This window comes from Dreissena polymorpha, chromosome 15 (genome assembly GCF_020536995.1).
Source record: "Dreissena polymorpha isolate Duluth1 chromosome 15, UMN_Dpol_1.0, whole genome shotgun sequence".
In the NCBI taxonomy this organism is placed as follows: domain Eukaryota; kingdom Metazoa; phylum Mollusca; class Bivalvia; order Myida; family Dreissenidae; genus Dreissena; species Dreissena polymorpha.
In genome coordinates this window covers 27,945,411-27,970,929 of record NC_068369.1, presented here as the reverse complement: position 1 = coordinate 27,970,929, position 25,519 = coordinate 27,945,411, and the positions used below count along the sequence as shown (strand labels likewise).

General features: G+C 36.3%; 1 protein-coding gene across 5 annotated transcripts in view; it reads right to left on the bottom strand.

The window, feature by feature from the left end:
* Positions 1–2,404: 2,404 nt before the first annotated feature.
* LOC127860710 (cAMP-regulated phosphoprotein 21-like) overlaps positions 2,405–25,519 on the bottom strand; it is a 125,533-nt gene continuing 102,418 nt past the window's right edge. For 4 of the 5 annotated variants that reach the window (XM_052398969.1, XM_052398970.1, XM_052398972.1 and 1 more), the window contains 6 exons: positions 19,117–19,250; positions 17,168–17,329; positions 14,352–15,567; positions 13,621–13,702; positions 12,033–12,111; positions 2,405–9,945 (listed from right to left, as the gene is read on the bottom strand). In XM_052398969.1, the coding sequence (XP_052254929.1) occupies positions 9,922–9,945; positions 12,033–12,111; positions 13,621–13,702; positions 14,352–15,567; positions 17,168–17,329; positions 19,117–19,250 (1,697 nt within the window). In that variant the 3' untranslated portion in view covers positions 2,405–9,921. The remainder of the gene's footprint in view (positions 9,946–12,032; positions 12,112–13,620; positions 13,703–14,351; positions 15,568–17,167; positions 17,330–19,116; positions 19,251–25,519) is intronic. The other variant, XM_052398971.1, reaches the window with a different exon arrangement.

Genomic DNA, 25,519 nt, shown 5'->3' with positions numbered 1-25,519 from the left:
TGCATTACGTTACACACTATGGATAATACCACATCGACTCATGAAATTCTTGCATGTTACTGCAAAAACGAATTGGCAGTCAACAAACATGTCAAGGCTACGGCATACTGCATGGATTGCACACACTTTCTTTGCAGTAAATGTGCCCTGGATCATGTTGGTAAACGAATATTTAAGCGACACAGGATAATCCAAAGTTTGTTTTATACAAAATTTTTCGACAGAAAATCAGTTTCGTCCAGACAATTCCTTGGTGGAGCGACAGCCGTGGATATTGAAGGAAGCCAGATTTCGTCGGTTAGCAAGCGAAAGAAGCTTAAGCAAATTGTCCACCATGATGAAAATAATCCGTACAGAGTCGCATTGAAAACCATCCTGCCGACATTATATCCCGGCCCAAAGAAAAATCTAGCAGTCACGTATGTTACTAACCCGAAATGGCCCCGCTCCAGCGTTGCGTCGCTTCCATACTTGGTCCAACCAAAGCCGATTGGAGAACGGATGTTAGAAAGTCCTTATTTGGAACAACACCAGCCTATGGGCTATGCTGGCAAGAAACAAATCCTAGATACTCTTCACGAGAACAGGAAGTTAAAAACCTTAAGAACGAGGTATGGTGTGAAAGAAGATGCTAAAACATACTCGCTTAAAGGACACCCAACAGCAAGAGCAATCCAGAGACTTAACGACGTGGAAATAACAAGAATTATTAAAAGTCGTTCTTCTTACAGGAGAACATCGGCTGACGTTCAGATAGTTACAACAGCGAAAATAGAGACAGAGTTAAAGGCTTTAGAACTTGTGAAAGAACAATGCCTTGCCATTCCATTCCCCAGTGGAGAAAAGAATGTGATCATACAAAAGATTATTACGTTGCTAAATGGTAAGCTATTAGTTTTGGACAAAAACAACAATAATATAAAGCTCTACGGAAGAATGTTTCGATGCAAGGCAGCACTTCAGTTTCACAACCGAATCGTCGATATCACCGCATCCAACCTTTGCCCGACCGATCTTTACGCTGCAACACCACGCCATATTTATGAAATATCAGGAAACAAAGGATTGTCACTCACAAAGAAATACAATGTTGACATGAGACGGATCGAAGGATTGGTTTGTTGGAAGTACGGATTGGCTATCATATCCAAATTCACGGACGTGACATGGGAATTGCGGCTGATGGATTACAGAGGTAACCTCAAATTTAAACTGGAAGTGCTCAACCCGTTCACATCAGAGATAGCAAACAATTCGTTATACCATGTCTGCGCAACGAGAAACGGGAAATACCTGTCGATCTCCGACACGAAAAACGGTTGTGTTATAACTGTAGACCTTGTTGGCCTAAAGGTGGCCCACGAATCAAACATGCCTGCCGACAAGCCGGAGACGGAAGATGACGTCTTGAAAATCCCAGCTACCCCTAAAAGTTTAACGTCGGATGACCACGACAACGTATTCGTATCATGCGGATCGTCCGTTGTTCAGATCAACCGCAGAGGGGACGTGATAGGCGCGAATCTGGCATCCCCGCCCACCGGGAAAGTGTTCGGTTCCGTTGCTTTTTCTAAGATGAAGGGTAAAGACAGACTCTATGTACAGGTTTCGGATGACACAATTAACGTTTACAGATTTGTTTAGTTATGCTTTTCTATAACCATTGGAAACATAAATTGTCGATGTAAATGTACCCGGAACTGACGTCAAATGTTGATTCAACAATTTGACACGAACATTTATCAGCATACGTTTATGAAACTATATTGATATCAATCTATTTGTTTGTCTTTATCATTTGTTGTGTTTCAGTTGTTTGCATTGGCGTTGTTTTGAATATATTGTTGGAAACATGTTCTTGAGGGTGCTATTTGATTTGCGCTTGAAGCGTTTTGAGGAACCAAAACTTGGACACAATATCACCAATATACAACGGTCGCGCTCGACTATTCTTCCGCCTGTACAGTATAATATATATATTTAATGTCATACACATTTGTTTTATTATGCCACTATTACATAATTGCATCGGAGACGTTTACTCAATCTTTTTATATTGTTTTATACCACTGACCGATACCACTTATTAACTCGGCCCATTTCCAAAATTATCATGTCCCTGACTGATAACACAATTTTAGCCCCGCCTACATTTGAGATTAACATGCTTCTTTCAATGGTTTACCATTCGTAAGTAATATCCACCTAACACTAAACCAAAAGTCCACGTGTGTAAGAGGTTTTAAAAGCGTTCATAAATAATGGATTGTCAAACATTTGCGTCGTATTTGCAACATTATAATACATCTTATTGAACTACATAATTGTGATAACGATATTGCTTGCTGCAAATTATTTCCCACCACTTTTACATTAGATGTAAGTCAATAACGGAACACTAACACGTGCATCACGCTTTATTTCGATCTGCATATATCTCATATCGGATTCGCCCCTCGCAACACAGGCGGTGTTTCTAGTTGTGTGTATAGTGGGCACTGGCAAATGACACGGGTTTGAAAACAACAGAAGATAAAATCGCTATGAACATAATTTTTCATATATCAACAGTTAACACATTATGTTCACAACTAAAAATACATCATGGATGCAAAGTTTCATCGCTGTGAACAGTATGATATGAAATATATCTAGAAACAAACTTCAATTTAAGACGGTATTTCGAGAGAAAAGTACATAAATACAAACAATACATTTTAAAAACTGAAAATGGTATTTAAGCTCGGTAGTATATTTTCTTATTCTCGCTTTATATTAGATTTCTTTAACATCTGCAATTTTAAAAGTTGCTCTAAAAATGTACAAACCGTAAAACACTTTTCGACAAATCATGTGCAGTTGAAGACAAATTGTCACTGACAGTTACGCAATAGTTCTTGTACATTCTAACCATATTCATACAATACAAAACACTTGAGCAACAAAATAAACAACACGTTTGGCAAAGTTTGGTAGAAAGTTGCACAGTTAATTTACACATAGGAAAAGCGATGACCCCAGTGACAAAATCATGCTTGGGGCTGAATCGCAGCGATTTTCCCAGTGACAAGAACACCCAATTCTTGGGGAATCCATCAAAGACACTGACAAGTAACTTCGAACAACTTATATAAAATCAACAAATGATAATTATCTATCAAAAGTACAAGTGTAATAAATATTGGAGATATGAAATCATCCATGCATGTTTTTAAAAGAGTTTTGTCTTATACCAGAATATAGCCAGTAGGTGAGGTGAGATGTTCAAAAGAAATGAATAACCGAAAATTATAAAGGTTTACGCAAAGCAAAAGATATCATCTCATACAAAATCGAAATATTGTTTATTGAGACCCAACAAAAATTGTAAAAATTTTATCGCCAAAATTGTGCAGTTTTGCTACAATTGATTAATATTTGAAACAATGTCCAGATATATATTAATACCACAGGATTCAAAATTCAATTGAATAGTATTGATCTTTTTGGGGCAAAGAGATACCTAGAATAATATTATAATATTAAAATACCTATAGATCATCTTACTGAAATACTGGTGCACTTTTGATATCAAATCCAAGACCTTATACTAATTCCATATCTCATCGCAAAAATATGTTCTAATTGAAAAACTTGACTTATAACTGACCTAATTAATATGCACATCATTATGACGTCGTGATAGTATTTAAACATTCATGTAGTTCAATATAATGTTATGTTTAGAGTTTATACATCATTTGTTGCTCGACTTGCGATATGGTTTTGTATCCTACTAGATGTGTGAAATTGAATTTCACTTGTGTTGCCACTTCTGAAAAGCATTGTTTCTACAATCAACTGGTGTGATAAAACCAATCGAAACACCACAGTCATGTAATATTCCATGTGTATTCATTCTAGAGACATGGATGTGAATAAGAGCATGTGTAAATCCCTTAAAACAGTAAATGCTCAATATAGTTAAGAGAATTTAAAGGCAACTTTTTATATTTAACAATAATCTAAAACCCTGATGATTTTGTTTGTCAGCTGGTGTCAATAATAAGCACACTACGAAAATAATGGCAAAATAGCAATCGTGTACTTTGAAAATATAACAATTAACACCATTTATCAACAATACATACTCTGTAAGGAATATTTATTTATACCACGTCCAAACTTAACACTTGATCGATATAAAACTTCACACATACAAAATGTTCGATGCACCAAGAATTGCTATGACTCACTTTCGTTAACAAGGTATCAAAACATAAAAAAATTAACTTATATCAGTGACGGTAAACAAAAGTCATATTGCACTGAACAAAAAACACAAGCATGTGTATTTATGGACTTCATGAAATTCACAATACACACTTTAGCAAGTAGACTCCAACAATAATTCATAATACAGTTTATGACAAACTGTTACAGAGTCATAGATTAAAAAAAAAAACTTCTACAAGTGTAGTATTATTTTAGTCCCATAATGCAAAAATGTGTCTTAAGCAATATGCGGCAAGCACGCATTCTGATCAGGAGATATTCTGTCGGCTAAAAAGTCATGGATGGTTTTGTGGGCTCAATAGTGGACAGGCTAAACTGAGCAGATGCGCAGGCTGGGCTGGAGCTTCGTTTGCCTTGCTGCATTTTTTTTTGCATGTACCATATTTTTATAATCAATAGACTTAAAATAGTCAGTTAAGAAAAGAAAAACAGTATAAATTTAAAATATTTTAGTTAAATTATAAAATAAACATAAACTCTTTGGGACACATATTTGGTACAATGTTTTACAGCATTTCGCTACCAACAACTGATCAACTATTGTACCATCTAAAATTAAACTAACATGACTTCATTGCTGTGAACATGTAATAAATTCATGTACAAATAAATCATTTTTCAAACAATAATATCAACACAGCAAGAACATGGATGGAACATAGATGGTTTACACTTTTTGTTTTACTAAAAGAAAACACTTTGCCATTTACTGGTTCGCACTATAATATCAAACGTGTTTGAGCATACACAAAGTAATTAAATTTCATAATATTAAGCAGTGACTTATTTAATGTACCTTTTCCTAAACAAAAATGTTTACATCACCGTTATTTGTCAAGTAATTTACCAATAATATTTATCATACATATGTCTAACTTTGGACAGTATAAGGCTTACATTACTTGCTTTATATACTAGTCTTGATGATTGTAAAATGATTTCTCTCCTGATAGTGTTTCTGGAATTTTCTTTAATCCTACAGTTAAATTAAATTATAGAAAACAAACCTGTGTGTCATGTAAACTTGTGCTTAATATATCCACCAGACTTTAAATTGCTTGTTCATGTATACAGATGACTTCTTGTTCTTCTATAACTTGCGGTAAATGGTCAAATACAATTACAGCTTGAAGACGATTGATTATACGCCAGTATAGGTTTGATTTCTATATGCCAGTTACTAAAAAGGGAGTCAAAGAAGAGATGTTAATATTGTTTGACATTGGGCAAACAGTTTTGTCCATTTAAAATTGCAGCCATCTTTGTTTTTGGTCTTTTGCTCAGGAGAAACAAGATTTTATGCTTTAACAAACATATAAATTATTTGTAAAATTGGGAATGCTGCATAAATTTTAATGCAAGCATATAGCAATATTTCCCCTTTTGACTTTCTCATTCAATTATTGAGGAGTTTTTCTCATAACGAAACTGGGACAGATATCAAAAATAAAGTTTTAATTACTAAGCAAGGTTCAGTAAACCATTTATGTTATGGCTTTTGCATTTTAAAAATTAAACACTTATATTTGGATTGTCTCACCAAAGATTTTTTTTAATATTGCAGGATGAATATCAAGCCTTGCCGTGTACACCTTTCTTCAACTCATCTGATAAATTGAAGTTCACAATAACACTACCATTGTATTCTTTATATTTTTTTTGTGAACAGGAATGGAAATGAAAAATAAACAAAACATAAAATTGCACATCTGAGGAAGAAATTAATTGCACCCATTATTTCTTCCATTCAAAATGTATAATCCATTCCTATACTGAAGCACTTGGTATAACTTGGCTTTTCCATAAATAAATGTACACATGAAATGAGTTTTAGTGAACACAAAAGTGAAAAAAATTGTAAGCATTATTGAAACAAATTGAGCCTCGATGTGGGAAAACTGGGCTAAATGTAGGCTCGTAAAGTGTTGTTCTTTTGGAAATTACACCACTGGTGTGTATATCTGTGAAAGGTAAACATTGCAGATGTAAACATAATAAAATCCTACTTAACATTAAGTAGAAATAATACAAGTCATTTGTTTCAAGTTTTTGTAGCAAAATAATTTCTATAAGCGTTCTAAAAAATTAACACTTGCCATTTGCCTGAACGTTATAATGTGTACATCACTAAAGTAAATATATTACACATATGCAAATGGAGAACGTTAGTTGATATGTTATGACCCGAATTGTTTGTATGTTCTCCAGATTTTCTACACAAAATAAATTGCAATAACGTTAAAACACTCAATAAAATGTACAGCAATGGTACGGTTGAGTAAATATATATATATATATAAAATTGAACAGCCTATCTCTTAACTGCACTTGATAACAAACAATTTAACAACCATTCTGAGAGACGCGTGCAAATGTTCAGTTATAAAGTTTTTGCACATAATTCTACGACATAATCTGTACAACATTTCTGTCAAGTAAGGTTCATAATCTTTAAGTGATGACACTAGTATCTTAATAAAATAGGAAAATGTACTGACATTATTTTGTTTCACATAACACATGTGTAATTAAGATGAAACGGCACATGTCTGTGAAGACAAGGGACTAGATACCCTGCTGAAAAAGACACAGATTATAAGCGCCTTGTTCTGGGAAAATTGAGCTTAACCATTAACCACTTTTAGATACGTATTTGTATTTTGACGCATTTCTAGTGTTACATTTAAATAAATACCTTTCTTTACAAATTCAAGTTTTAAAGGCACCATTTCCAACCCTCAGTGAATGATTAGCAGCAAACAGCATAAAACCTGAACAGACTGCGAGTTAATCACAGGCTGTTCTGGTTTCATGCTGGTTGCAAAAGCACTTTGCTTCTGATGGGGGAAAGGGTTAATTCATGTGTGCAAAGTGTTATCCATGAATAGCCTTCCGTCCCCACAGACTTATAAGCAGCGATGACATGCCTGAGGTAGATTTTTTTTTTTAAAGATACTTTTTTTAACGAAAGAGTACCATAAAGGCAAATTTAAGTGTGGCCACTGATTTGCCTGTGCAGATTGCAAAAACCAATTTGAGATGACACTTAAAAGGAACCTTTTCATGTTTTGGTAAATAGACAAAATTGAAAAAAACAAGAGATGTGTTTGTCAGAAACACAATGCCCCCTAATGCGCCGCTTTTTTTTTAACCTTTGACTTTGAAGGATTACCTTGACCTTTCACCACTCAAAATGTGCAGCTCCATAAGATACACATGCATGCCGAATATGAAGTTGCTATGTTCAAATTTCAAAAGTTATTGCAAAACAATAATGCAAGGTTAAAGTTTTGGTGACAGAATGACGAATGACAGACAGACAGACAGGCTAAAAACAATATACCCCTGATCATTCGATTCGGGGGCATAAAAATTAATATTTGCAAGGAAACAGTAATACTGAACATTAGCCATGCTCTAAAATTTTCATTATATGAATCTTTTGACGATTAAAAAATCTGAAAATTATAAAGCATTACAAACGCTTAAATAATTTAATAATTTGGAGAGTTCTGTTGTTATCTATATTTTTTTTTACATGCCAATGGTTGCTTTTATAAGATAAAAATACATCACTATATAAAATATATGAGCATGAATAGCCAAGTGGTTTCAGCGATAAACTGTAACTCCAAAGGTGAGTGGTTTGAGCCCAGTTGTTGATAACTTTTTTTCTTACTTAAATTTTACAGGGCTATAGATAACTTTTGGGGTATATTGGGTGATGCACCCCTGTTTTTGACAATGTTTTTCTGTAAACTCAATAGAGTTTTAGCAAAAATTTTCACCCCCTACTTTTGAGCTTAATTGGGTTTTCCACCTCCGGTTTTTAACTCAATTGGGTAATTTAGGGAATGTATTATGACATATATAATATAATAAAAATCTACTATATTACTAAGGTTACTATATTATTTATACAAATGGAATTCAAAAAGGTACCTGTACATTACAACAAACAATTACTGAATTTCTGATCAAAGTTAATTCATTTTTGCGTTGAATAAGACTGAGTTTGTGAAAAACGCTGTACAATTGATGAAGTTATGGCTGTGCAAAGCGATGCACCCCGTTTTTCAGTCATTTTGAGTTGAATACCTTGAAAATGAAAGTAGAAATCGGACGGGTCTACAAATAATAACAATAATACCCCAAAGATTGATAACCGCTGGAAAAGACTGCCTTCTTTTCTTCATAGGACGGCATATAAACTATCCAATACATTTTTGTACCAAAAATAACAAGTCTAAAAAATACGCCAGGTGTTCGTAAGAATTGCATTTCGTGATGCAAGGTTTTTTACTGGAATTACGTTATTAAAATTGTATTTGCGTTTTTGTAACTTAATTTTGAATTTAATTACGTTTATGGTTATTTTAATTGCATAATAACGCAAGTACGCTTGTTATCTATAGCCCTGATTTTATTCTAGTTTTTTACCCAATATATTTAGTTCCAATGTTTACATTAACCAATTAAAAGTATTTAATGACAAACTTCAAAACATGCCAAAATCTGTGAAAAGTCACTTTAAGCACATGTTTTAAGCCCAGTTTTACCAGAACGTGCTCATTTCCTCACTTGTGGGACACGAACATTTGCAAAAAAACAAGTGAACAAACTAGGGCCTTGTTCACCACAAGCAGAAACCAACTTAAGACCAGCAATTATCAAGAATTGATGATGCAACTGTGACATGGCAGCTGATAATTGTTGGACTTCACAATTATTTTGTTAGCATCGTTCAGAGGGAGTAATCACACCATAGTCGAGACGGCGACATCCGTGCCGAGATTTTTTTCACCATTTAAAACCCCTTATTTCTTTTGTTTAATTTTTTAATGACGTTCATTTTCCAGCCATTTTAGAAAGAAAGCATATTAACATTCTTTTTATATCTTGACTTTCCTTGCTGGAAATGTTCTTAGTGAGATGACCTAATTACATCGCCATTAAGAAAATTTGCAGCAAGTTAAGTCGAGATATAATATGAGATAAACCCTTATCACTTTCTGACTGATGTGGCTAGAAAGTGAGCGTAATTAAAAAATGGTCAAGGCATGTACGTCGCCATGTTAACTATCACTTGATTACACCCTTATTGTAAAGTTTGCTAAACGGTCGGTTTTCAAAACAGATCCTCCTGCAAATCTTATCTGGTAGTTAATGAAAAACAAAATCAGATCAAATTGCTTTAAAGTAAGTTTTTAAAAAGCTTTCCATGAAAGTCTGAAATATTAGTCAAGTAAGCATTTCAGATCAAAGTTCCAGTTTAAAATCTACAAATTGCTGTTAGCAGAAGAGCACAACTTAAAATATTGAACCAATATTTACCATTTTACAAGATTTCAATTTTGCAAGACATCAACATAACAGAGTCACAAAGTTTTTTTTCACAAAGAATTAAAAGGATTGACCGTTTTACACTAAGCATTGTGATGGTTGGGAGGGAAGCCATTTTAAAGTCCCAGACACTGCCCTAAAAAGGGATGGAGGGTGGGGAGGGGTTGCCGTCAGAGGGTCAGGCTTGCTTCTGGCTCCATTTGAGACCAGGCGTTTTCTGGAAGGGTGCTGTGTTGGCAGGGTAGTGTCTGCCATGCTTGTTTGGTGGTGGAATATGTCCTTCACATTGTTCCATAGTGAGGATCATAACCTACCCATGGCCACATTCTGAAACAAATAGGAAAACATTTGAGCCGCCTTCTGAGAAAACTGGGCATAATGCATGTGCGTAAAGTGTCATCCCAGATTAGCCTGTGCAGTCCGCACAGGCTTATCAAGGACAACACTTTCCGCCTTAACTTGATTTTCAGCAAGGAGGGACTTCCTTGAAACTAAAAATACCATAAAAGCGGAAAGTGTCGTCCCTGATTAGCCTGTGCGGACTGCACAGGCTAATCTGGGATGACACTTTGCGCACATGCATTAAGACCAGTTTTCTCAGAACACGACTCATTAAACCCTTTCCCGCTCACAAGCAAAGTAAAATTGACAAAAACGCCCAGCATAAAACCATAACAGCCTATGAATAACTTGCAGTCTGTTCAGGTTTCATGCTGTTTGCTGCTCAACCAAAGAGTTGGAAATGAAGTCTTTAAAACTTGTATCTTGTAAGAAAGGTTTTTAATTTAATTTGTTTTTTAAGGGACTTCAAACGTGTCTTAGTGCATATCGGAGTGGTATACAAATATGGAAAAACAAAAGCATAAACACAAGTTTTGTTTGTTTGTATCTTGCTCTTTTCCGAACTTTTTACTATATTTAACAATATTTCAGTATTTGAGGTCAGCCAACATTTATCAATCTTTCAGAGATTCAGTGTATCAAGTCAGTACACATTTACAAATATCTCAGTGAGTCAATATATCAGGACAGTCCAAATGTACCAATGTTTCAGAGTCTGTATATCAGGATAGTCCACAAGGACCAATATCTCAGGTAGTTAGTTTATCAGGTCTGTCCACATTTACCAATATCTCAGAGAGTCTGTATATCAGGTCAGTCACATTTACCAATATTTCAGAGTATGTATATCATTTACCAATAGTTCAGTCTACATTTACCAATATGTCAGTCCACATTTACCAATATTTCAGCAAGTCAGTATACCAGGGTAGTCCAAATTTACCAATATTTCAGAGACTCTGTATATCAGGTCAGTTAACATTTACCAATATCTCAGTGAGTCAATATATAAGTTCATTCCACATTTACCAATATTTCAGAGATTCTGTATATCGAGTAAGTCCACATTTATCAATATTTCAGCAAGTCAGTATATCAGATCAGTACACATTTACCAATATTTCAGAGAGTCTGTATATCAGGTCAGTTAACATTTACCACTATCTCAGTGAGTCAATATATCAGGTCATTCCTCATTTACCAATATTTCAGAGATTCTGTATACCAGGTTAGCCAACATTTATCAATTTTTCAGAGTCAGTATATCAAGACAGTCCACATTTGCCAATATTTCAGCAAGTAAGTATATCAGGTTAGACAACATTTATCAATATTTCAGAGTCAGTATATCAGGACAGTCCACATTTACTAGTATTTCAGGGAGGCAATAAATCAGGTCATTTAACATTTATCAGAGGCATGTGATGGGGCTCTAAGTAGCTTAATATGTTCAATACTAGTCATGATCACTTTCAATCCTATGTGGTATGTATCTTTACAATAAAGACAAGACTCATTAGCAACATTCTGGAAAAATGGGGCTTAAAGCATATGATTAAGGTGAGCACAGGCTAATCAGGGTAAACACTTTGCCTAAACTGGATTTTTGTTGGAAGAGACTTTCTTCAAATGAAATATTACATAAAAGCAGAAAGTGTTGACCTGGATGAGCCTGTGCAAACTTCACGACACTTAAGGCACATGCATTTAGCCCCATATTCCCAGAACGCTGCTCATATAAAGACAATGATTGAAAAGATAAAAAAAAAATCAACAACTTAACAACACTAAAAGCAAGATATTAGCAGTAAAAATGTTAATATACAAAAACGATTCAATGAAGGATTGAAAATATTTGCAATTTCTGATAAGTTGGTATAAGCCCATGATATATGAAACTGCACAAATAAAAGATAACTAGTTGACAAGACTAATGTATCATGTGAAAAAGAAATAAATGTGTTCATACACTTGAAATAAAAATTGATTATTCCTTATGCTAAGGGTTAATCAGGGTCATTGACTGTAACTTTTAAGAGGCTTTAACAAATAAAAGGTTACACAGCACTTACACTGTTACTTCCGTCAGATGTTGAACTGTCTATGCTGGTGTTGGATTTAGATTTCCACGTTTTCACTGAGTTTGGACTACTAGATAGAGGAAATGAAGAAAAACAAACTGTGACACAAACAAAATATGGGAACGAATGCAGAGAGAATAAAAGTGCGACTATGCGAAACCTTGCAGAAAGCAAGACGAAAGTCTACAACAAACAAGATGGCCGTAATTGCCCTGAATAGCTGAGTTTGATGTACACCAATCGTCAAATAATTGACCTTTGACCTAGTTATTGACCCAGCCTGAAGCCAAAGTTTAAACAATGCCTATATCATTTAAGTAAACTATTTTATCAAGATTTAGTAATACATATTGCCTCTAAAGTGGTAAGATTTTTTTATTAGATTCTGCTAAATAAACCCTTCGATTCAAACATGACCAAGATATTGTTTGGATAAACACATTAAGTAATAAATATGGATTCAACGGTGGTAACACGGTTTCTCTTAAGATTTGACCTTGTGGCCTAGTTTTTGACCCTGATTCTTACTTGGCCTAGATATTGTCACAATAAGCATTCTGACCAAGTTTTATGAAGATTAGGTCATAAATGTGGCCTCTATAAAGGCAGAAAGGTTATTCTAAAATTTAACTTGGTGACCTAGTTTTAGGAGGAAGGTGCAAGCAAGACCTAAATATTTTTAAATAAACAATTTTATCAAGATTTAGTAATTAATGTTGCCTCTTAAGTGGTAGGATTGTTTTCTAATAAGATTCTGCAGAATAATAATATTTTTGGATACATGACCAACAACTAAACTCCAAATAGATGTTATCAGATAAACATTCTGATCAAGTCTATTCTAGATACAGTCATTTATAAGGCCTCTTGAACAGTTGAACAAAAGGTCTTACCTGTGAACCTAATCTCAATTTTGAGTAGAACAATAAGACCTCTAGAATGGTAACAAGGTTTTTCAAAAGGTTTTACATGTAAAAATAATCTCAAGTAGTTGTTTAACAAAACTTTAAAATTGTCTGAATGTTACAAGAAACCTGTGAATATTCTGGATTTAACAAAATGAACAGAGAGTTGGGGGAATAGTAAAAATCTTGAGAATCAAAGCAAAGGGGCTAGTGCAAAAAGCAATCAGAATTGTGTGCAAACTACATTTAACAACAACCTATACAACAAATTTAAACAAAAGCATATGAAAGATAAGAAACGTGGGAATTCCAAAACAACAACATATTTTTCTGGGCTTATTTTGTTTTTAAGTCACTAAGCAGTATCTCTGCTTCAAATCTTGTTCTATGTGTTTGCAGTGCATAAAAAGTCGAATTCCTGCTGATGTCAGTGTGATTATTAACTTTAATAATCACCATATTTCCCTTATTTTTTTTAAACTTTGCTCATGTTTCACTGCCCAAGTATAGGTGTTAATGAGCATGATTTAATTAAGTATTTTTCTAGTTAAAATACACTTTTTCTCTGTGAAAATTTGATCTCACTGCTGTTTTCTAAAACTTCACTTTTAAGTCAAAAATAAATACTATCTCCTATAACAAAAGAGATGGGCCTATTCTTAGTGCAGTGTTACCTTCTAGTATTCAGTTGTGACTGGAGTGTAGCCTGTTGATTAGCCAATCGCTGACCTTGGTGGAATTGAGGGTGAGGGTCACCTAGCATTAGTAAAAAAAAACATAAATATACATAAGCCAAGAGAAGAACTATCAAGTATTGTTGTGAGGCAGGACAGGGTAATCTCTCGCGTGAAATATCATCATTCGATGGTAAACTATGTATAGACATTTAGTAAGTGACTAAACTGTGCTGTTTCTTCTTCAGTTCCTTTATTCAAACATTCATTCAGCCTTATATATTACAATAAAAACAAAAATAACATTTGGAATAATCTAAAATAATTATTATATCGAAACACACGCTGTACTTACATATTAACTATGGTTCAACTAATATGGTTGGAAAGGGTGATAAACTAAAAGTTTAGATTTATTTAAAAACAAACTTTAACAAGGACTTTTAGGCTGGCATTTGGGAAAAATATAGATACTTTTCCGATTGTGAATGGGGCCCAATTATTACCTTAAAAATCACTGTATAGGCAGTATGAGAAACACTTAGTGAAGGCTTCCATTTTATAAAAAGTAAATTATGCAATAAGGATGTCATCATCTACAACACCAAGCAAATAGAAGCTACAAAAAAACTAAAGAAAATCATTCACAGGCTAATGAATCAGTTAAATTGATTTTTTAACATGAATATAGAAGTCAAGACCACAAACCCACTGAATGACTATGCACCTACCTGTATTGTGATTCACAGGTCCATACCCATGTCCTGTCTCCCCAGGGTTGTTACCATCCCCACCCTCAAGTGCCCCACTGTCGGGCTTTCCCTCGGACTGAAGACCCTTGGCGCTGACCGTCACATGACCTGGCCCCGAGCCTAGATGCCCGGGCGACCGATTCACAGCCTGCGCTGAAAGAACTAAAGACTGCGGGTTCGACTGCCCACATTGCCATTGTGAGAAATGCATAGGGTTTTGCATATTCAGCCTGTAGACCTGATGAAATGGTTGCTGCACCATCGGCGACATGGCCCCCATTTGTAGACCGCTATGACCCGCTGCCATGGGAACAAACTGCGGGGCGACGGCACGCAGTTGACCACCCGAGAATGATTGTCCTTGATGGTACTGCTGTGAGGGATTGTGCACTGAAGGGAAGCTCACATATTGACCCCCTGGGGAGGTCACCCCAGGATTCACACTCGCTATAGTCATAGTCTGCCCCTGACCTTGACCTAGGCCATGACCAACTATACCCCCTCCTTGCTGGGGCGCTACATTCACTGAGTTCATAGAATTCAGAGGAAGCGCCGCATGCGTAGTTACAATATTGTTCATCGGGTTCCCAGATAGCTGCTGCGGCTGTTGTTGTGGCACGTTTGCTGCTGATGTAGCTGAAGACTGATTGTTCTCGGTGGGAGGACTAGAGCTGGCATACATTGCCCCCTGGGGGGCCCCGTACATATACGAAGGGGCCATTCCCGCCATGTTTGATTGCTGGTTGTTTTGATACGTGTAAAACATCGGCGCAGGCTGGTGATGCACGCCACTCACAAAACTCTGCTGTTGCTGACCACCATAAGTTACTGGGTAGCTAAATCCGCCCGCATTTAAGTTCACATTGCCACTCCCTTCCACAGGGCTTGTCACATTGTACGCGCACTGATAATCACAACTTTGGGACCCACTTAAAGTGGGGTTCTGACACTGATTGGGTGAAGTCAACGAGTACATGGATTGGTTACCATGGAAACCTTGTTGCACGTACTGTTGGGGACAGTACTGTTGTTGGTGGGCGTGACCCTGTGTGACCCCCTGACTTCCACTATCAACGGGCACCACCCCTGGGCCAGGCCCAAAGCCCGACTGGTGTTGGTGACCTTGGGGGCAGTAGTTCATACTGCACATGTACCGCACGGGTTGCTGGCATGGCGAGCTCTGATAATACAAAGTCTGAAAGACAAATATTCAATTTGAGACACTCTGGGAATATGGGGCTTAATTCATGTGCATAATGTGTTACCTCATATTAGCCTGTGCAGTCTGCACAGGCTGATCTGGGACGATACTTCTGCCTATACTGAAATAATTTTCAGAAGAGATCCGTTAAACGAAAATTCCATAACAAAGGAAAGTATCATCCCGGAATAGCCTGGGACGATACTTCTGCCTATACTGAAATCATTTTCAGAAGAGATCCATTAAACGAAAATTTCATAACAAAGAAAAGTATCATCCCGGAACAGCCTGTGTAGATTGCACAGGCTAATCTGGGACAAGACTTTACTCACAGCTATTGTAAAATGTTTGCCAATTTTTAAAGGATAAACTATGATAAAGACATAAATAAAAGATATGAACTTCAAGAAAAAGTTGGGCTGTAATTGTAAACAAAGAAACAAAGATATGTTTACTGTTAGCCCTTATCTCACTTGAGGGTGCTGTAAATATAATGTCCGCCTAGCGACCAGAAGGTCACAGGTTTAATCCCGACCGTGGGATCATTCTTTAGATCTCCCCAAACAGACACCAAGTACTGGTTCTAACCAGTAAATGGATTCAATGGCATTTGGAAAATGCTTACCTTCTATGCAATCAAGCTAAAATAAATTGGTTTAAATAAAATAAAACAAGAGATGTTTATCAGAAACACAATGCCCCCTATTGCCCACTTTGATTTTTTTTTATTATATCCCTTTAAAAAATATTACTTCCCTTGTGAAAATGGTCTGTACTTGCCAAATGATAAAAGAAATTATCTCCCTTTAAAGCTTGTTACTTCCCTTGGATTATTTTTTTTGGACCTTTCACCTTGAAGGATGACCTTGACCTTTCACCTCTCAAAATGTGCAGCTCCATGAGATACACATGCATGCCAAATATCAAGTTGATTTCTTCAATATTGTAAAAGTTTTCGGACGGACAGACAGACAGACAAAAGGACGGACAGACAGTTCAACGGCTATATGCCACTCTACAGGGGGCATAAAAATTAAAACTTATTAGAACACCCATGATCCTCTGCTTAAATATACATTAAAGTTGTGCTGCATTAATTGCAAACAAAGAAACTAAGATATGGTTACTATTGGCCTTATCTTATTTTAAATAACCAATTGGGTGGCATTTGAAAACAAAGACACTATAATATGGTTACTATTGGCCTTATCTTATTGTAAATATTTAAAAACAAGAGATGTGTTTGTCAGAAACACAATGCCCCCTATTGCGCCGCTTTGAAGCAATATATTTGACCTTTGACCATGAAGGATAACCTTGAACTTTCACCACTCAAAATGTGCAGCTCCATGAGATACATGTGCATGCCAAATATCAAGTTGCTATCTTCAATAATGCAAAAGTTATTGCAAAACTTTAACCAAGGTTAAAGTTTTGGGACACACACACATACAATGAATGAATGACAGACAGACAGGCCAAAAACAATATGCCCCCGATCTTTCGATCAGGGGGCATAAAAAGAAAGGCAATTTCAAATGAGGACAAAAAGACACACTGTTGGTCCTAATTTTAATTGAACACCCCTGATCACCTGCTGGGCTGGTACTGCCATTTGCTGGTGGCTGTGGGTGTAGCCTGCAGGCTGCTGTGACATGACCATAACCCCGTCCCCACTCCCTGCGCCATCCAGGGACGTCTGGGGGGTCACATTCACCATCGACATCTGCTGACACAGATCACCGTTCTGAGAGTCCTGTATACACACACAAACCAGAGTTAACTTCAACACCTTCTTCAGCTTGGCTCTGGGAAACTGTGCTTTATGTACATGTGTGAAATTCGCACAGGCTAATCAGGGATGACACTTTCCGCCTATACTGAATTTTTGCTTAGAAGATTCTTTCTTGAAGCAAAACACACAATAAAAGAGGAGAGTGTCATCCGTTATTAGCCTGTACAGAATAAGCAGGCTCATCTAGGAAAACACTTTAATCATATGCATTAAGCCTGGTTTTCCCAGAGGATGTCATTTTTACATATATTTTTTATATATTTTTTTTATATATTTTTATAAAATATACAGCTTATATTCCATTCCTTTAACTGGCTTATATTTACATGGACAGTAATTTCTAACTTGACCTTTTAATATTGTACATGTATACGCTGTGGATTTGTGGATGTTCAACAAACGTCTTATATCAGACATTATAAAATATATAACATACAAATTAAACAAGAGCTGTCACCATAGGATGACTTATGCCCCCTATAAACGCTTGATAGAAGTTATGAGCTTTTTTCGAAACCTAAACACAGATTTTGAAACCTAAACGCGGACCCTATGTTCAAGGTCAAGGTCACAGGGGTCAAAATTTGTGTGCGTATGGAAAGGCCTTGTCCATATATACATGCATACCAAATGTGAAGGTTATATCTCAAGGGACATAAAAGTTATGAGCATTTTTCAAAACCGAAACGCAGATTTCGAAACCTTAACGCGGACCGTAACTTCAAGGTTAAAGTCACAGGGGTCAAATTTTTTATGCATATGGAAAGGCCTTGTCCATATACAAATGCATACCAAATATGAAGGTTATATCTCAAGGGACATAGAAGTTATGAGCATTTTTTGAAACCTAAACACAGATTTCGAAACCTAAACACGGACCCTTAGTTCAAGGTCAAGGTCACAGGGGTAAATTTTGTGTGCGTATGGCAAGGCCTTGTTCATATACACATGCATACCAAATATGAAGGTTATATCTCAATAGACATAGAAGTTATGAGCATTTTTCAAAACCTTAAACGCAGATTTCGAAACCTAAACGCGGACCCTAAGTTCAAGGTCAAGGTCACAGGGGTAAAAAAATGTGTGCATATGGCAAGGCCTTGTCCATATACACATGCATACCAAATATGAAGGTTTTATATCAAGGGACATAGAAGTTATGAGCATTTTTCGAAACCTAAACGCTTATTTCGAAACCTAAACGCGGACCCTAAGTTCAAGGTCACAGGGGTAAAAAAGTTTGTGCGTATGGAAAGGCCTTGTCCATATACACACGAATACCAAATATGAAGGTTATATCTCAAGGGACATAGAAGTTATGAGCATTTTTCGAAACCTAAACGCAGATTTTTAAACCTAAATGCGGACCCTAACTTCACGGTCAAGGTCACAGGGGTAAAAAATTTTGTGCGTATGGAAAGGCCTTGTCCATATACACATGCATATCAAATATGAAGGTTATATCTCAAGGGACATAGAAGTCAAGAGCATTTTTCGAAACTTAACGCAAAGTGTGACGGAAAGACAGACAGACAGACAGACAGACAGACAGACAGACAGACAGATAGACAAATGGACAGTCCAATCACTATATGCCCCCTTTTCTTCGAAAGGGGGCATAAAAACCAACGAATAAACAAATATGAAAATCATTTAAATATCTCTTCTTATTGTGTAAGCTACAAACCCAACATTAATGGTCAGACACTCGTTAAATAATACCATACTTCTGTATGATTCTACTTTACCTGAATTGTCCAGTCTTGAGCCACTCCAAACGTCTGAGGTTGGGGAGAGGGAGTTGTTGCCCCTTGTTGCTGTGGTAGGGGCTGACCTGGCATGTACTTGTGCATCGAGCCATCGGGGTTCATGTAGGGCTGGCCTGTAAATAGGGGACAGATCAGTTGGATATGTAGGTTATAAGGGGAAATCATTCAGGGGTTGTTGCCCCTTGTTGCTGTGGTAGGGGCTGACCTGGCATGTACTTGTGCATCGAGCCATCGGGGTTCATGTAGGGCTGGCCTGTAAATTGGGGACAGATCAGTTGGATACGTAGGTTATAAGGGGAAATCATTCAGGGGGTGTGGCCCCTTGCTATGGCGAGGACTGGGCTCTGCGATTGTTCAGGTTTACCCCCCCCCCTGTCTACTTTGTGCCTACATGAAAGTTAGAGATTTTTTAGTTACAGACCTAGTTTAATCCCCACCTTATCCGGGCCTAGTTACTCTTGAAAGAGGTCGTGGTGGTGTAGTGGATGAGGTGTCCACCTAGCGATCGGCAGTTTGTGGGTTCGATTCCTACTCGGGGAGGGTTCTCATCATCTCCTCCATAGACACCAAGTACTGGTTCTTCACAGGAAACGGACTTGACACTGTCCATATGTGCCAGTAATACCCGCAAGGGAAGTTCGGCAGTATTGAAAGATAGATAGATTGTGGGCAACTTGCGGAAGTCACAGTGTGGAAATCCATATCAGCTGTTACACTGCTGCCGTGGTAAAAACACTTTAAAATCATTATTATACCTGGGACATTAATGTTCATTTATTCAATTGTTTTGACTAACCACAAATTCAACACAAACACATCCGCAAACGACCAACGCAAATTCCAATTATTTTTTTCAAAAATCAGATATTAATGTACACAAAAGTATTTTTTTAACCAACAACAAAATTGTATGCAGACAAATAACAATTATTTTGCAGTACCTTAGAGCAATACACACAGCCTGCTTGCACAATACAATGAGTGGAATATCAGAAGGTTTTCTACTATGTAAAAAAGGACGTAAAACAGACCCGTTCCCATACCAAAATTATAACATGAAGGCCTGAAAGGCCCAAAGTCGCTCACCTGAGATAACAAGATATTATTGGAACAAATCTTCTGACAAAGTCTCATGAAGATGGGAAAATAAATGTGGCCTCTAGAGTGTTAACAAGGTTTTACTATAGCCATATAAGGAAAAATGCCCCGCCCCCTGGCAGCCATGTTTTTCAACCAACCCACATCATTTTTGAACTTGTCCAAGATATTATCGGGATGAATCTTCTGACCAAGTTTCATGAAGATCGGACAGTAAATGTGGCCTCAAGAGTGTTAACAAGATTTTACTAAATATAGCCATACAAGGAAAATTGCCCCGCCCCTTGGAAGCCATGTTTTTCAAGCAAAAAAAATTATTTTCAAACTAATCCAAGATATCATTGACACCAATATTCTGATCAAATTTCATGAAAACTGGACAATAAATGTGGCCTCTAGAGTGTTAATAAGGTTTTACTATAGCCATATATAGCCATATAAGGAAAAATGCCCCGCCTCCTGGTGGCCATGTTTTTTAAGCAACCAAAACCTTTTTCGAACTCATCCAAAATATCATTGGGACAAATCTTCTGACCAAATTTCATGATGATCGGACAATAAATGTGACCTCTAGAGTGTTAACAAGGTTTTACTATAGCCATATAAGGAAAAATGCCCGCCCCCGTGGTTGCCATGTTTTTCAACCAACCGGCATCATTTTTTAACTCGTCCAAGATATTTTTGTGATGAATCTTCTGACCGAGTTTCATGCAGATCGGACAATAAATGTGGCCTCTGGAGTGTTAAAAAGATTTTACTTTAATATATATATATGTATCGCGTCATGTGAAAACCTGACTTAATGACATTTACAACGTCATCAATAAAATTGCAAAATAACTTTATGTGTTTTTGTGGACATTTGCACATGTCTTGCGCGCAAAGTTGTTTGTATTTTGTTTAATTCAAAATGAATATTCGGTGATATGGACCAAGAGCTAGATGTAAGTATATTTTCCATTTTGCAGCTTAATCAATTGCTTATTATGACACTGTCTTTATTTATCGCCTGCCTTACCATAATTTACATAACTTATAACAACCCTATGCTTTGTCTGAGGCAGCATTGACCTTGTCGAATATGTTCAATTTTAATTTTCCAAAAAATTTAATGCTAGTTTTTTGTTGTATTATAAAAAAAACTGTTACTAATAAAAGCATGCATTATATTTTTAAGTGATAGTCATACGACTAATTTAATTTATGATGGTTTAGTTAACTTGCTCTTACCGGGTATGTTCAGCAATTTAGTTTTCTCTTTCACCGCTGCAAAGTGTTTGCCAGGGGCGTAGAGATACGAACAAATAAAAAAAACTGTACCGCTTTAAAACACACATTGCTTAAAAAAATTGCATGTTGTTATCAATGCATGTTATTTTTACTCTTTAGCAATATTTCATGTGTGTATATTTTAACAGAAAAACTCATTCCATATGCAATTTACAACAACGATGTAACTTGACGTTATGTAAAAACGATAAGCTACGCTACCGAAACCAGTACTGTATTGCGTCATCCAGTTCACGGCTTCTTAGAAATTTTCCTTATTTTGTTTGTGTTACGTCAGGGCTTATAAGTGTGGCAAGAATAACGCGTATAAACATAATTTTATATTCAAATTAAGGTTGAAGATAATCAGGAATATTTTAAGATGGAATTATCAACCATGTGAATGATGTGATGTAACATATGAAAATTGATAAAACACGCGGCCAATTAATAGCAACTAGAAGCTCAAATAGTCAAGTCAACAGCATATATCAATAAGAAATTGTTTCATTTCCTTCTGCTTAATCGATCTAGATTTTCGTACGTTATTAATACGATAATAAATGTGTTTTCCATAAACACTTGATTTTGACACATTGAAGTCCCTAACTCTATTCGTGTAAACCTATCAAATTAAGAATTCTGGTAACAATTAATGCACTTAAATGCTCGCCGATGTTTAAACAAATGTGTTACACGTTATTTGATTTTGTTTAGGAACTCAAGAGTCTCTACTCTGAGCATTTTTGTAGAACTCCGGTTTCCACCCAGTACGCGTCACAGACTATTAGTGAATAATTATTGTGCAGTTAATTTTTGTTGTATGGAAATTGGGATTGAGAAAGGGATGACAACTTTAAATTATGAAACTATACGCATACTAGTTAATGTTGACAAAAAAAGGCAGCCAGTTCCTTATTTTACAGGGCACGTTCGCAGCAACGTGGACAGTGGCTTTGCAGCCATTAAAAAGCAGTTTAGACGTTGCGATGTCAGTACGCTTGCACACCTGTCGGACGTCGTGAATGATTCATCCAACTCCAACGCCTCCGTCCAATACTCCCAGTAGCAGTGGGAGAATTGTCGCGCTTTCCTGCAGCCAAAGTTCAGAGCTTTGCCGGGCATTCGGTATTGATTGTTTACCCTTAATACGTGCTGTATATAGTCTTATATTTTGTATACTGATAAAAGCGGCACAAATAAAGTATCAGTACATTATATTGACTTTTAACATAATTATAATTTAATTGCAGGAAATATCAGTACATCAGATTTGAACAACAGTGTCCCGGATATGTTTTCGCAAGAGAACGACATGGATCAGAAGAGAAGAAGATTCTTTTGACATCAGAATCCGGTTTCGTCGCAACGGAGAGACCGCGCGCGCTCACAGCTGCAGGGTTGTCGGAGCAGCGTCGCGCTTACCTGATGAAGATTATCTTCCCCTACGTGTCCGCTGTGCATCGTGATGTGTTAGTGCATCAGGAAGATTGTGATGTTTGATAAGTGCACACTTCAACATACTCAACTTAGAGTATTGAGAAATAAATGTCTCAAAAAAAATAATCGTGGAAGTGGATATTGTTGTGTTTCACCACTTCACGGATTCATTTACTGTTATTAACTTATCATTTTTGTATTTAAATGGTATAGTTAAATATCTAAATGTTACCGATTGTTACTTATGAGCAGTTGAAATGCTTTATTAAACAGAAAACACGAAAATATTTACTTGCAAAACAATGTTATTAACGCCAAAAATACGCGATGTCAACGACGTCGTATTATAGAAATTATTTCGTAAGTGTGGTATTAAAGATTTAAATTCCGCATAGTATTTGTTCTATCACCGTCAAAAGTGTTGCAGATTTGAAACCAGGAGAAAAAAATCTGTAAGAAAATGATTAAAAGTAAAAATCGAAACATTTGTCATTAAGGCAGGTTTTCACATGACGCGATACATATATATATAGCCATATATAGACATATAAGGAAAAATGCCCCGCCCCTTGGCAGCCATGTTTTCAATCAAACGCAACCATTTTCAAACTCATCCAAAATATCAATAAGACAAATCTTCTGACCAAATTTCATGAAGATTGGACAATAAATGTGGCCTCTAGAGTGTTAACAAGGTTTTAAAATAACCATATAAGGAAAAATGCCCTGCCCCCTGGCGGCCATGTTTTTCAACCAACCGGCATCATTTTCGAACTCATCCAAGATATTATTGGGATGAATCTTCAGACCAAGTTTCATAAAGATTGGACAATAAATGTGGCCTCTAGAGTGTTAACAAGATTTTACTATAGCCTTATATAGCCATATAAGGAAAAATGCCCCGCCCCTTGGCAGCCATGTTTTTCAAGCAAAGGTTACCATTTTTGAACTAATCCAAGATATCATTAGGACAAATCTTCTGAGCAAGTTTCATGAAGATCAGAAAATAAATGTGGCCTCTAGAGTGTTAACAAGGTTTTACTATAGCCATATAAGGAAAAATGTCCCGCCCCCTGGCAGCCATGTTTTTCAACCAACCAGCATCATTTTCAAACTCATCCAAGATATTATTAGGATGAACCTTCTGACCAAGTTTCATGAAGATAAAACAATAAATGTGGCCTCTAGCGTGTTAACAAGATTTTACTATTGCCATATAAGGAAAAATGCCCCGTCCCCTGGCAGCCATGTTTTTCAAGCAAACGTAACCATTTTCGAACTTATCCAAGATATCATTGAGACCAATCTTCTGACCAAATTTCATAAATAATGGACAATAAATGTGCCCTCTAGAGAGTTAACAAGGCAAATGTTGATGCTGCACAATTTTCAACGCACGACGCACAACGGATGACGGACAAAAAGCGATCACAAAAGCTCACCATCATAGAGCACGTTGTGGTCAGGTGAGCTAAAAAGAATTGCCAATTTCAAAAATAAATAAAAATAATATTTCTTTTTTAAAAGAAGTGTCTTATGACTTATGATTATTATATTCTATATCTCAATTTTATTAAACAGAATATATAACTATAATAAATATGATATCAATTTTGTTTTACTTTAGCCACATAAGGAAATGGCCTGGTCCATAGTGGCAATGTTTTTCAATGGACAGGAACAATATCTCACTGGTCTGAGAAAACATTACAACAAATCTTAAGCACAAGTTTCATGAAGATTGCGCAAACAAACTTGACTTGACAGTTTTCACAAGCTATGTCTTTCACATCACTTGCAACCTTATTTTTATAAACAAAAATCAGAGTTTCTAACTCATCTGAGATATAATTTGAACGTGTTCTGACCAAGTTTCATGAAGATTCGGCAACATGTGAGGCCACAAGAGTGTTTAGAAGGTATCTGTTGACAATACATGACATTGTAAAACCGGCCATGAGCTCAGGTGATATAAAAATGTGATAATTAAAAGCGAAAAAGTAAAAACAGGAAGTAACCAAAAAGAATCAAGGTGCTGAAGGCACTGTAGGTGTTCGCTGTTGTATAAGTTTAGACGCAACTCAGTGTTAAAAATTATGTTATAGCTTTTTATATTGCAAGTTTTAAATGAAAACAACCCATACAAATTATAAAAACATTATAAAATCAGAAATGTCGTCCTTGATTAGCTTGTGCGAATTGCACAGGCTAATCAGTGTGCACAGGCTTTTCTTATTTGACATGCCTAAAGCCCCGTTTTCCCTAAAAGCAGCCAATATGTACAGATTTAAATGATAAACACTAGACAAGCCAATCACGATTAGTCATATATACACACTGCAGTGTACCTGAGTGGTGAACTATAAACAGGCAGATGTGGTGGTTATCATTCCTAGCAGACGCTAATAGCATTTGTTGTCTGCATAATTTGACTGCAACAGGCAGTGGTTGTCTTTCCATAGCGTAGCTAAGCAGTTAAGCGCATACTGATTTGCAAAATTTACTCACACTAAAAATGTGAAAACAGGAAGTCATCAAACGAAACTTGTTTAAACAGGAAGTAACCAAAAAATAA